This window comes from Coffea eugenioides, chromosome 8 (assembly GCF_003713205.1).
Source record: "Coffea eugenioides isolate CCC68of chromosome 8, Ceug_1.0, whole genome shotgun sequence".
NCBI lineage: Eukaryota > Viridiplantae > Streptophyta > Magnoliopsida > Gentianales > Rubiaceae > Coffea > Coffea eugenioides.
Window position 1 is genome coordinate 10,275,634 of NC_040042.1, and position 13,379 is coordinate 10,289,012.

Below are 13,379 nucleotides of genomic sequence, written 5' to 3' on the forward strand. Positions count from 1 at the left end.
TTGTCTTCTACTCGTTCAGCAGTTCTCTGATTCACTGCAAGTGCAAGGATAGGCTCAAGTAGCAAAACTTGTTGGCAACTTCATGGAATCAAACAATCAGTCGCTAGTTTAATTGGTATATTAGAAGTTGCCCCAAAAAAGGGTTAATTTCAGAAACCTCCCCTAGAGTTTCTAATAATTGCAGAATGCTCCCCTCAAGTTTATTAAATTACACTTACCTCTCTTACTTTTACTGTTCATGTAACAATATAAACCCAAAATTCTATTAATCAAGTTTAAGAGATACCTTAGGGGAGTTTTAGGCTGGAGAGGATTCATCAAGTTTAAGAAAAGAAAAGGCATCATTATGAATATAGAGATTTTCAAAAAATTTATTTTGTCAAAAACCAAAATACTGTAGGTAATATGTAATATGCAATAAATGACTTATGTAGGATGGCAATGAAGACAGGTATCCATGGAAGCAATTGGGCGGTGAGGGGTATTTAATATTGTATAATATATACTTATATATGTATAATGTGAAATAAGTATTATAAATGGTATTCTTATATCGGAACATTATATATATCCCAGTTATTACAATTCACAAGTACATCGGAGTTGATTAGTGGATTTGGAAATACTATTCTGAAGATCAACAAAAAGAAAAATCACCCATGCTAGTAGAGGCAAATTCAAATTTCCACTAGTCCTGAATCATTTGTGAGTACACATCTTTAGCTCAACATTTTGTACACTTATAGCATGGATGACCTTCTTCTCGGATCAAATCAAATGCAGTTAACTAAAACTCTTAACAAACTTATGGATCTCATCCTCAAATGCTTGCTTAATCTCATTTGAGTCACATTGTTCTGAGTTCCAAAACAGAAGCTGATCGATAACATTCAACCATGTCCCTTTGAAAGCTTCGAAAAAATCAATCATTTCGCTGTGTTCCTTTCTAACAACTAACTCGATAAGCACTAATTCAACATCACGGACATCATTCTTTAAAGAATCGGACATCCATAGTTTTCACAGTGATTGCTCAATTTTTTGCTAAAAATTAAAAAGAATGATCAATAAAATTATTACTAGTATTATGTATATAGAAAAATAATACTAAACAAAAACTAAAAGCATTGGGGTAGGATAGGTGTATCTGCGAGAGTCGAGGCGGGGCGGGGCGGGATGGGGGGTGAGTGAGGATTCTTCCACCTTAAACTCACCCCATTGCCATCCCTAAATGTATGATTTTGGGACGTGTCCTGAATTGTGATGGTTATTAGAGTTAAAACCATTTAAACATTTTTTACCAAAAAAAAGAAATTTAACGGACAAGACACAGAGTATGCCTACTATTTCTTTTTTTTCAGTCTCTAAGCTTTAGCCTCAATTGTAAAGTTATGCTGTTTAAAATTTACCGCAACGCAGAAAAGTTTCTCCATTCATATTAGTACAGAGTTGATTAGTTCATACTGTTTGAGTTAGAGAATTACAATTAATCAGAGGTAGTTTGCACTGGACTGTTTGGTCAGTTATTTTGCGAGTGCAAGACTTTTAGCTAGGGAGATGAGACTACTTAGAGGAGAAATTAGAGTGAAATTGATCGTGACTTTCCTGGCTGGGTAGTAGTACAATAATTCGATGAACTTGGTGGACCTATAGAAGCAGAGTGAAATTATTGCATGACATTTCAGGGTGTGTAGTAGTAATAAACTTTTGAATGTGGGGACCTAAATTAGATTCCATCTTAGAAATTTTTCCACCTGCTGGAACTTGGAAGTTAATTTTGAGGGTACCAATTGAATAAAGTGAAGGTTGAACAATGGCAGTCAGGACCCGAGGTCAGTAGGGGCAAAAGACAGAATAGGAAAGGAAAAATTTCGTAGATTATGCGCTAAAATCATAGTTATATGAAGATATTATTTTCGATTGCATATTTTACAATGAACAATGTACCGATTGCATATAGATGTTCAGTAACTGATAGGGGATGTCGTGATCCTTAGTGATAACTTGAGCTAAAATCGCGTAAACATTTATTTTTCCAATAAAAAAAAAATCACCGAACATGACACCGAGTATGCCCATTGTTTCTTGTCGGTCCGCCAACGTTGACGCTGAGTCTTCCCGCAATAATGTGACGGCTGGAGACAAAATAAATGTGGCGAGGACTTGAAAAACGATCTGGTGTCACATGACAAATTTGTTGTGCATATAGTTTTGAAAAAGAAAATGAGATATACTTCTACGAAAAGAGAAAATATTTTTTGGAACTTGTTTTATAATTTTGTTAATAATCAATATCCATAATCAAAGGAATGGAGACACTAATAAAACATATAGGTAAGTCATTCGGAGATCTATGGCAAACAGTTATCAATTAGTACCCAATCGATGTAGAAGGAAATGTTAAAAAAAAAAAAACTGTTTTATTTAGATGTCCAATTGAGGGAAAATATTCTTAGGTCCCTAAACTCAATTTAGTAAGAAAATGTATATATAATCTCATCTTTAGCCTTAATTGTGGATATTTGTTACTTAAAATTGACCGCAAGTGGATGGGAACAGCTGCAACGAGGAAAGGTTTCTGCCTTCATATTAGTAACGAGTTCATTACTTCAAACTATTTCAGTCTACATTTAGATTGAATGATTTGACAAAGGATTTGAAATTTTTTCAAACACTTTAGTTGTTTGTTTTATTTAAAATGTATTTGAATTTATAAATCATCAATTATTTTAGTATTTAAAATGTATTTTGATAATTGGTGAATTACAAATCTGAATACTTCTTAAACAATTTTAACTACTAGAACAATTCAGATGAATTTGAAATCCTTTGTTAAATTCCTTAGTCCAAATGAAACAACTACCATTAATCAACGAGCAAATGATTCGGATAGCCACTAAATTTTTTGAATAGTCAATATTTGGCTACTCAACTATTAACAGCATATTTTTTTACCCATTGAACTATAAAAAATGTAAATTTTTGGTAATTTCATCTAATTTTACTATTAACTCTACCAGATCTTAGGATCTATATTGTTCATGAGACATACAATTAATTGTTAGATCTAGTAGAGTTAATGGTAAAATCTCACAGAATGATTCAAAATTTATGTTTTTTTTAATTTAGTGGATAAAAATATATTATTAATAATTGAATAGCCAAAACTCGATTATTCTAAAAGTTCAATGAATATTGGATAATTTGCTCTTAATCCACAGTCGTTTGCATTGGACTGTTTAGTCAGTTAATTTGGTTTAGAAAGATGTTTCTAGGGGCGGGCACGGGTCAAGTATCTGCCCCATTTACCAATTGGCTGACCCAATGTGCACCTTGCTGATCAGCCATTTTCTGACCCTTATTAGCCTCAACGGGTACCCGCCATGTCTTGCTTATCATTTAATTTTTTTTGAAAAAAAACTTATACTAATTTAATTTTTGTATTTTACATATTCATCTAAAATTTAATAAAATGTCTCCCACCAAGAAACAACACATGCAAAGAGAATACAAGAAAAAAGAAAAAATTAAAAGAATTCGAAACCAATGAAATTTTGAAATAAGTAGTACCTTTTTTAAACATATATTCCATATTAATTAAACTCTTTTTTAAAAAATATAGAATCATGATTTCTACAAATAAATCTCGTGAATAAACTATAGTTTCCCATATTTATAATGCAATTTGTTCAATGAAATTACTTATTTAACTCTAAAAATATTATTTTGTGGTATGTGTATAAAAATAATGTGTGTGTGTGTATTGGGGAGGAGGGGAAGGGAAGGGATTGGGTACCTATGGGTTTTTAATTTATGTGATCATACCATGTCCCGCATCTAAGCAGGTATTTGGCACTCTTATGATCCGGTCAAATAGTATAGATTGAATATCTTAATTTTCAGAACCAATCGAATTAGGTATGGCGCATTTTCAAGTTAACGGTTGTTTTTGTCCACTTCTAATGGTTCTGCATTGACATATGGCCCAGAAATGTCACTAAAAGTTCTCTACAAAGGCCCATGTATGCAAATCATATCATGGGCCTCAAACTCTTCTACAAACCTCGGTTGCCTTGGGAAGTCCAAGTATATAAGCCCCATCATTTAGATTTTTAAATTTTTTTAATTTTTTGGTGATTACTTTCAATTATTGATTTAGTTATATAGTATTTTGGTTGCGGTTTGCATATATTATTGTGCACTTATGGTATCACTGCTGTGTTATTGTATAATAATTTTTACAAAAAAATATTAGCATAACACTTTTGTTTAGAGTAAATTCTATCAATTATTTTTCAGACAAGATAGATTCATAAGGGATATCATCAGATGAAAAGAAAATAAAATAAAAATGAGAGTAGGTCTAAGAAATTAATTAATATTTGTGAAGTGGATATAGATTATGCTCCATGTAGCATGTGATTTCACCTGCAAATCGTGATTTCACATAAAGTTACAGATGATTGCTAGACGAATTACATCCATCGTGAATTAAGATAAAGCTGAGAAATTTTTCAAGTCTACTGTACCTACTCTCTATCATGGATTTAGAATGTCTAGCTAGTGTTGCAGTGGAATTCACAAGACTCACTTTCTTCCTCTGCATTGCAAGTGCAACATATTGCTGTGATGGCCACTGGTATATCAAGGCTTTTCTGATGGTGCAATTGGAATATATGATGCCCATAGCTTGAGGCTCGATGTTGGATAGCCGCCTAGCATACAATAAGAATTTCCTTGGCAGTTTCCTTATCTTTACAAAAATAGTTTGAAGTACAAGAGTAGATTGTTAGCTGTAAGTGTTCATAACTTCTGTTAACTCTCATCTCGTTCATTTTAAATGGCAGTGCAGAAATTCTGATTACATATGCTTTCGTATTTACATTTGGTTCTGAAAATTGCTAATGTCACCTTTAAGTGATCTGTTTCTCTATTGAACTGAAATGAGCTTCAAATCTGACGGCACATCTGTCTGATCCCAGCCAATTTGCACCTGGTATGAGTGATGGGTGCAGTTCATGTGATGGAGCCATTGGATGCAAAGGCCAAAATTGGGTTAGTTTGAAGTCTATCGTCTAATCCCTCAAGCTTTGCACTGAAGGGTCAGCCATCTGAACCCCATCTTGGTGACATTTTGCATCAGTTATTGATTTGATAGGATGAAGAATCTTCTGTGCTCGAGTTTTGCCCAGATAGTCATCTGTAAAGTTATGGTCCATGTCCCTCGATCCCTAGTCTGAGGTAAATGTTAAAAAAGACAAAGGATACAAGTTTTTGATTGGTTGTTTGTTTGCTTTTGGGGCCTGCAAGGTTTTCTGATTTTTTTTACCACTAATAGATTTCAATAGATTATTTGTTTATCCTGCCCTTCTACAAAGTCCAATTTATCACTCTTTAATTCAACTCTGGCCCCTTTTTATTCGATCTTTTCCTGAGGAAACTTAGGCCAATGTTGAGCCAGTTTCCTTGCTCCTCTCCCTGACATGAAAGATAAGAAAATTTGGGATTCTCCAAATCAGATGCAAAATTATCATGTTAACTAGTGAAATCTCTGTCCAGATGTCCTCCAAAATAAAAGACATCCTTAAGTGCTCGTATCATGGTATCAAAAAGTATGTTTTCCAAAAAATAAAAATAAAATAAAAAATTCAAGGTTCTTAAGCTATGACTTCTTAGCAGACCATTCTGTACATGTTTTTCCTGTTTTATTTTATGCTTCTAATTAAAGATTAGTGAGATGATGTAACACAGGGAATCTTCGATCTTATATCCATTTTGTAGTTATTAAAATGCACTTGCAGATTCACATGTTTTCTGCTAAATAATGAAGGCACCAACATTATTTCGATCGTCCTCAGAGAAATTTAGTTCTCTGGTCTCTCTATCATCCTCTGATATGACTTTCTTCACACTGATGCAATCTTAGTTCCCAACATATAGTCAGTGCTGCATATAAATGATACAGTGCATTATGAAAATCAATTTTGCAAGGATTCAAGCATAATACATCATGTGTTTGGGTTAACTATGGATGCGGTGTTCTCCTTCTTTCCCTAGGAGGTTATGTTTCTACCAAGGAATCCTAGTTGGGTCCATTTTTTCTCTCTCACTCTCACACTCAAAATGTACGATTCCTTTTTTATCTCTTTCTCTAATATACATCGATGGATTTTTTTTAAATAGATTGGTGGATGTATCATGTATCTCCAAAAGGGCATAAATTTTGCTAGATCAATTTATATAATCTCGTTGGATAAATTGTTTATGGAATTTTCTATGAATGCTTCAGAAGGTATTTTTGATTGTCTTTTGGCTTTCGAACTCAAATTGATTGTGGTGTTTAAGGTGAATTGTCTGTAGGAGAGAGTAGCGATAATTATACTTGAATGCTGATAGTTAAGGGAAACGCAATAATCATTGTTAGTTGTGAGGAAATGGCAATAATCATTTTTTGAAAATATTTTCAACAAAGTCAACCAAATATGAGAAAATAATAGAAAAATCAAATATTTTCAGGGACATGATTTTCAGCGAAAAGATTTTCTTAGAGAAAATATTTTATAGGCAATTGATGCAAATTAACTAATTGCACTCCGAATATTTTGGTTGCATTGTAAAATCTAGAAGTTTGGGGTGCTAAAACTTCAATTTGTGATTATTGTTATTAACATTTAGATATATTGAAGATATGCGCTTTAAAAATAAGTCTTTGAAAAATAATATAATAGGGGGAAAAAAGTCTTTGAATTTATGCACATGAATAAATGCATCAATGTATACTTGGACAACCATAATTATAAAATGGAAAATTTCAGCTATCAGACAAAAATCATATTTCGTAGCCTTGCCTCCTAGTCTGGACCATCTTTTACATTTTTTATTTTTTTTTCTTTTTGGTGATTGGTCATGTATTTAATTATGGTAGCACTGCTCAATTTCTTTCAGCTATCAGACAAAAATCATATCCAAATCGGAACAAATTTGGTAGTTATGTTTCTTACGCCAGGCTTTTGCAATTTTTTTTTTCCTTTTTGGTGGCTTTTGACCATTGATTTATTTATAGATATCAGCTGTGTTTGCAAATTCACATCCTCTGTCTTGTGGGCGTCTGCCTTGGGGCATTTTAAAGCATATTATTTTCTTAAATCACTAGCCTACTTGATATAAATTTTTACTCCTCAAATTTTTACTTGATATAAATTAACATTCTTGATATAATTACGAACTTCATTGAAAAAAGAGTTTTGTTATTTGAGTTGCAAGTAAAATGTGGATGGTATAACGTGACAGCATTATGAGAAAACTAATATCTTCTTCATTTAGGCCTACTGCTGTGTTTCAGGTTCTAGATTAGTCATAATAAGTTTGTGACAAAAACTTGGGCGAACCTGGTCCATAGTCCCACCCATGGACCGTGTGATTGTTAATCAGCCACGCCAAACTCTTGCTTCTAAGCCTTGAACAAATGCTTCTTACTTTCTCCATTCACCAACCATGGTTAGACAACAGTGCACACTTCTCCCAGAAATGAAAATTAGGGGTGGGCAAAATCATTTGCTAACTCGAAACCCACCATATTCGAGTCGATTCGTTTCGAAAATTAGGATATTCGATTTATATTATTTGATCGGGTAAAAAGAGGGTTGGATACCCTCAAAGATGCGGGGCAGATTAGAATCACATAATTAAAATTTTACAGATATCCGATCCAACCCGACCCGCATATACATATATCTTTTAAAAATTTTTTATTTTTATACAGATACTATAAAATAATAATTCAGAGTTAAATAAGTAATTTCATTGAACAAATTGTATTACAAATATGAGAGACTATAGTTTATTTATAAGATTCATTTGTAGAGTTTATGCTATTATATTTTATAGAAAAGAGTTTAATTAATGTGGAAAATATATTTAAAAAAATGTGCTACTTGTTTCAAACTTTTATTGATTTTGAATTCTTTTAATTTTTTCCTATATCTTGTATTCTCTTTGCATGCTTGTTTTTTTTATAAGAAACTTTTTTGAGAAATTTTTTTTTTTATTAAATCTTCAATGAATGTGTAAAATATAAAATTAAATTAGTATAAATCATTTTTTTAAAAAAATTAAATGATAAATGAGGCAGGACGAGTACTCGTTGATCCAATTCTATCTCAGCGGGTACCCTATAATCGGTTACCCATTAATATGCGCGACAGGTAAGGGTCAGCAAATAACTGACCTGCAAGATGCGGATTGGACTAGCCAAATGGTGAATGGGACGGGTACACGACCCGCGCCCACCTCTAATAAAAATGCAAGGAATGCGTGAAAGGAAGACACGAACTTAATTACTTTTAGCAGAAGACTACTCTTTTGGAAAAAAAAGAAAAAAACGAGCCCTACATAAAATTCTTCCACTTCAACTTGAATGAATCTCAAATCTTCGGCAAACCACATGATTACTGATACACATCCCAAACCCAAAATTCTCTAGATACCCAAGTTTCCTAATTTCCCAACACAAAATACAAACCCACAGGTAATTCAAAGTCAAATCCAATAAAAAAATCCTCAAAATTTACAATTTTATGATGCAACAAAGTCTTCTAAGTTCTTCTATCATCAGAAGAGTCTTCCATGCTTACTCAATCATCGTCATACCCGATTGACAACTTCATCTCACTATCATAATTTGAAAATAAAGGAAAAATCAAAGAGAAAAAGAACATAAGTTTAACCTTTTTAATGGATAAAATTTTCTTGTGTTTCAAAGCAAAATCAAAACAGAAAAAAAAACACTATAACTAATTATTAATCTTGTAACTAGATCTGATGCAAAATTAACCAGATTCTTGGAGGGCCTTGCAATTACTAATGCTAAAAGGCTAAATTTTGTCTCTTGATGAAAAAAAAAGGAAGCAAAATCATGAGAAATATTAGATGTGTAAATAATTATATATACATCTTTGTGATACTCACTTGGAAGTATCTCATATGGTAATCTGCATTCCCCTTGACAATTTTGTTTCTTCGCCATCTTTCAAAGTTTTTACTTTTTCTTTCTCCCTCTAATTGATCTTCTCCATAAACACAGCAAAGCCCTAAGAAGTATCTAATTTATGTAATTTAATTTGCCTAAACTCTCTTCAATTCCTTCCAAAAGAAACTTGATAATGAGGAGAAAATTTAAATCTGAAGAATAGCTGGGTCTATTAGGCTTCTTTGCTGCCTTTTCGTTTTCATTCTCTTTGCTGAAGAAGACAAGAGCGGGACGTGGCTGTTTAAAATCCACAGGGTTCATAAGTGGGTCCATAGACCGGGTCCATCCAAGTTTTTGCCCTTTGTTTGTTCTCGTTCAAAAGTGAGCCGGGCGACATGACACTTCAGATTTTCAATCCTAGATCCATTTCATTTTTTTTTTGTTATTTTTTTAGGAAAAAAATTTTCATAGCTATTTCTTTAAGTTAAGGGCGCCAAATGCCTCTAAAATTCACATAACTTATTATGTATATATACATATTAATAATTATTATTCTTTTACATTTATGTCCTTTCCCTATTCAACCTCACCTGCACTTTCTTATATTTATTTACTTTCCACAATTAATCTTACATTGTCAAATGTGGATGGTCTAAAGTAATAGTATTATGAAAAAAAAAACTAGAACTGCAATGAAATCCCAAATATCTTCTTCATTTAATCCAAGCTCTAGCAAATGACTAAATTCATATCAACTAGGTATGGTATCAATTAGGTACTAGTGTTGGTCTTCTCCACACTTATAGGACAGTACACAAATACTTTATTACTAATACATGAATATATTAATTTCCTTACTCAACTTATGGATGTGCTTAATTTTGTGCCATTCCTCTCCTCCCTCTTCACACCGTGGTTCCAGTAGGTCGCATGCACCTATGGTCAAACTTTGGAATGTCGTCATCATTTGAATGCTGGATGGAAGTGTTTCAAGCTTCGGACATTTGTGTAGTGTCAGGTGTTGAAGAGAAGTGAGGTGGTCTCCAAACCAGTTTGGCAATGAAGTTAGATTGGGAAAATCTCGCAGATCCAGTACTTGTAGTGTAGGGAAACGTTTGACTTCCTCTGGCAGAGACTTGAGCATGGGACATCCCCAGATAATCAACTCCTTCAAAGCCGTGAGGCTAGCCAAGCTTCTGGGTAAGGCTCGCAGATCCCTTACATGCCTAATTTGCAGCGATTCAAGAAGACTAAGATTTTGTAGCATCTCTTTTGGTAAACAACTCAATCCTTCAATGTTCTTAATTTTAAGGGAGTTAAGACTGGTGAGATTGGATATTGAAGCCCATGCCATGTTCGGACAGTTCTCCACGTATAACTCCTTTAGGGACGGCATACGTGGCAACGGCAATGTCAACGTTGGGCAATTGAAACAAGACAAGGATTGAAGTTGAGAGAACGCCCGGGGAGTACTAGTAGTACCTTGGACCTCTCTTCCTAACATTCCTTTTAGGTTGGGCATGTTCATCAACTCCAGTTGTTTCAACGATGGGGACCTTGCATCAGCGGCAGTACTCTCCCGAGCCCCAACTATGTATTCCGCTGCACTTCCGTCCACAGCAACTTTTGTTACAGTTGACATCCAAGATGGAAATGATGAACTGTTGAAGCCTTCTATGTGCAGAAATTGAAGGTTAGGGCAGGGTTTCAGGGCTTCAAGCACTTCCTCATCATTGTAACGTTGAACCGTTCTTTCGGAATCCCAACACAAATGCAACTTGCGGAGGCTCTGTTTTTTAATTAAACAAGCTTCTTTTGCATCCTTTTTGGTTTCAATCCTCTCAAGGTGCCTAATTATTAAAATTCCTCTAAGCATATTGAGGTCTCGCATCTCGCTTAATTGGAAGCTGTTTTTGCCACTCAGAACGACCATACTCAGCATTCTTAGGCAAGTCAACTTCCCAATTCCACTTGGCATGTGAGTCAAATTCCAGCACCCCTGTAGACAAAGATGTCGAAGATTTCTGAGGAATCTCATGCCTTTGGGCAGGCTCCGAAGTTTGTCACAGTCATTTAGGTTTAAAATTTGCAAATTCCACAAGTCACAAATTGAATTGGGTAGTTCAACAATGTCAGATCCTGAAAGATTTACATGCCTCAAATGTTTCAATTTGCTTATTGCATGCGGCAGCTCTGTAAACATTTCTCCCCACCATGTTGACCTTATAATGAGCGCCCTCAGGGAACCACATTTTGACAAGAAAGAAGAAAACTGGTCAGTGCCTCTCATTCTTATAATAGGAAAAGCCACTGTTAGCTGATCATATGGCACACCCAACATCATGGTTCTGTTTGACTCTGTTCCACCGTGTTTAGCCTCCATTACGGATCGAGCCAGATCATGGACAAGGTCATGCATCTTAAAAGTGAGGGCATTGCCAAATTCATCTTCCTTTACTTCTTGGAATAGTGATCTATAATATAGTTCAGTCAGCACAGCATCACCAACATCTTCCACTTCCATCGTTCCATTAGATGAAATCAATCCATTTGCCATCCACAAATGTATTACCTCTTCTTTTTCAATTTCAGAGCCCCTGGGAAATACTGCACAATATGCAAAGCAACCTCTCAACTCTACCGGAAGATTAAGGTAGCTCGATCTCAATGCAGGCAAGACATGCACTTCATCTTCAGGTAAGTTCCAAATTTCACTGCACTTCACGTAGTTCCATTCATTTTCTTCCCTTTTAAATCATAGAAAGCCTCCGAGAGCCTTTGCAGCCAGCGGAACACCACCACATTTTTTCACAATCTCTTTTCCGATAACTACAAGGTTAGGATATTCTTCAGCCTCTTGAGGCCCAAATGCCCGTTGCCTAAATAGTGACCAACACAAATTCTCTAACAAACTCGACAGATAATGTGTTTGTAATGTGCCCATTATTGTGGCAACCTTCTCCATGCGAGTTGTCGTGACAATTGAACTACCTCTCGCTCCGCATTCCAGAACAGATTTCAGTTTCTCCCATTCCTCTGGATTCTTATTCCAGACATCATCCAGTACAACCAAGTATCTTTTCCCTCTCAACAACCCTTGAAGTTTTCTTTCGAGAGAAAGCGATTCTAATTCTTCAGTAAGAGTCCTTTGTATAGAACAAATTAAGACTTTTATAATCCTCTTCACATCAAAATCCTCTGAAACCCAAACCCAGAGTTTTAGCTCAAAATGCTGGGTTATGCGCTGATCATTGAAGACCAATTGGGCAAGTGTTGTCTTTCCAAGGCCTCCAACACCCACTATAGGGAGCACTGATACATTTTGATCGACTCCATCTTTTTCTTTCGTCAAGATGCGTACGATCTGCTCTTTTTCCTCGTCCCTTCCAAGAACTTCAGGTTCATTTACCATGGATCCAGTCTCACGGCTTGCATTGAAATAGCTCCCACGCTTCTGATCACTCAAACCAAGCTTTATCCGCTCATCAGCTATTGAATTAAATTTTGCAAGGATCTCCTTCATCCTTGTCCCAATCCTGCCACGAAACACTAAGCTTCCTGCTACAGGGTCACACATCAAACTAAAACAACCAGAATTTTTGTACTTGACTTTTGAGGCTTTGGCTGCATAATCATCCAATACGTCCTCGATTTCACAAGCAACAACATTGAGCTTCTGAAGCCACTGTTGTATTGCCTTGTCTGTGAATTGCTTCTGCTCTGCATCTTCAAGCACTGCCTTGGTGGCGGAGAGCAAGCGTGAAAGCTTTTGCATGTCAGTTGCAACGCCACAAAGCAATCCAAACTCCTTCTGGATCATGGAATTCAAAGTATCTACCAGAATTCCCACAGATGCTTCCATCACGTGTGACCTGAAAATCACAGTTCAAGAAAGTTAAATTAATGCTAATAAAGTTATTAGAGATTTATAACTTGATAGACCCAATAGAAAATGAAAAATTGCAACATAGTTATAAGCAAAAGCTATTTTTCTGTTACTAGTAAACGGAGAAAACATATCTTCTACATTAACATGAAAACATTGATCCGATTCGTTCTAGACAGCCAGTTAATATTTATCGATTAATCAAAGAAATGTTTTCAGAATAATTGGTGGACATGCATGGTTGCAAACTCGAGAAGCATATTAACAAAATACATACATAAGGTAGAAGATCATGCATGGAGCTTAGTCTTTGAATCATAAGCTATGGCATAATTTTAAGGGCAAATTTCACTTTACCTCCCTGTGGTTTAGCGTTTTTTCACATAACCTCCCTATGGTTTCAAAAACTATATATAACCCCTTTATGGTTTGGATTAAAGTGTCAAAGTGACGGGAATGATCATTCATAACGGCGTCACCTAAAATATCAAAAATACCCTTATGTAAAGTTGAAATTTATGTATT

General features: G+C 34.9%; 2 protein-coding genes across 2 annotated transcripts; both read right to left on the minus strand.

Moving 5' to 3' along the window:
• Positions 1-9,797: 9,797 nt before the first annotated feature.
• On the minus strand, positions 9,798-11,492 carry LOC113780215 (putative disease resistance protein RGA1). Its single transcript, XM_027326028.1, has one exon. It carries the CDS (start codon positions 11,490-11,492, stop codon positions 9,798-9,800), a length of 1,695 nt encoding a protein of 564 aa, XP_027181829.1.
• Positions 11,493-11,723: 231 nt separating this feature from the next.
• Positions 11,724-12,830, minus strand: LOC113780216 (disease resistance protein RGA2-like). The gene has a single exon (XM_027326029.1). The coding sequence runs from the start codon at positions 12,828-12,830 to the stop codon at positions 11,724-11,726; it is 1,107 nt and encodes a 368-aa protein (XP_027181830.1).
• Positions 12,831-13,379: the final 549 nt, after the last annotated feature.

Excerpts from the sequence above, each read along its gene's own strand:
- LOC113780215 (XM_027326028.1), bottom strand. The coding sequence starts at position 11,492 with ATGGAAGTGGAAGATGTTGGTGATGCTGTGCTGACTGAACTATATTAT.
- LOC113780216 (XM_027326029.1), bottom strand. The coding sequence starts at position 12,830 with ATGGAAGCATCTGTGGGAATTCTGGTAGATACTTTGAATTCCATGATC.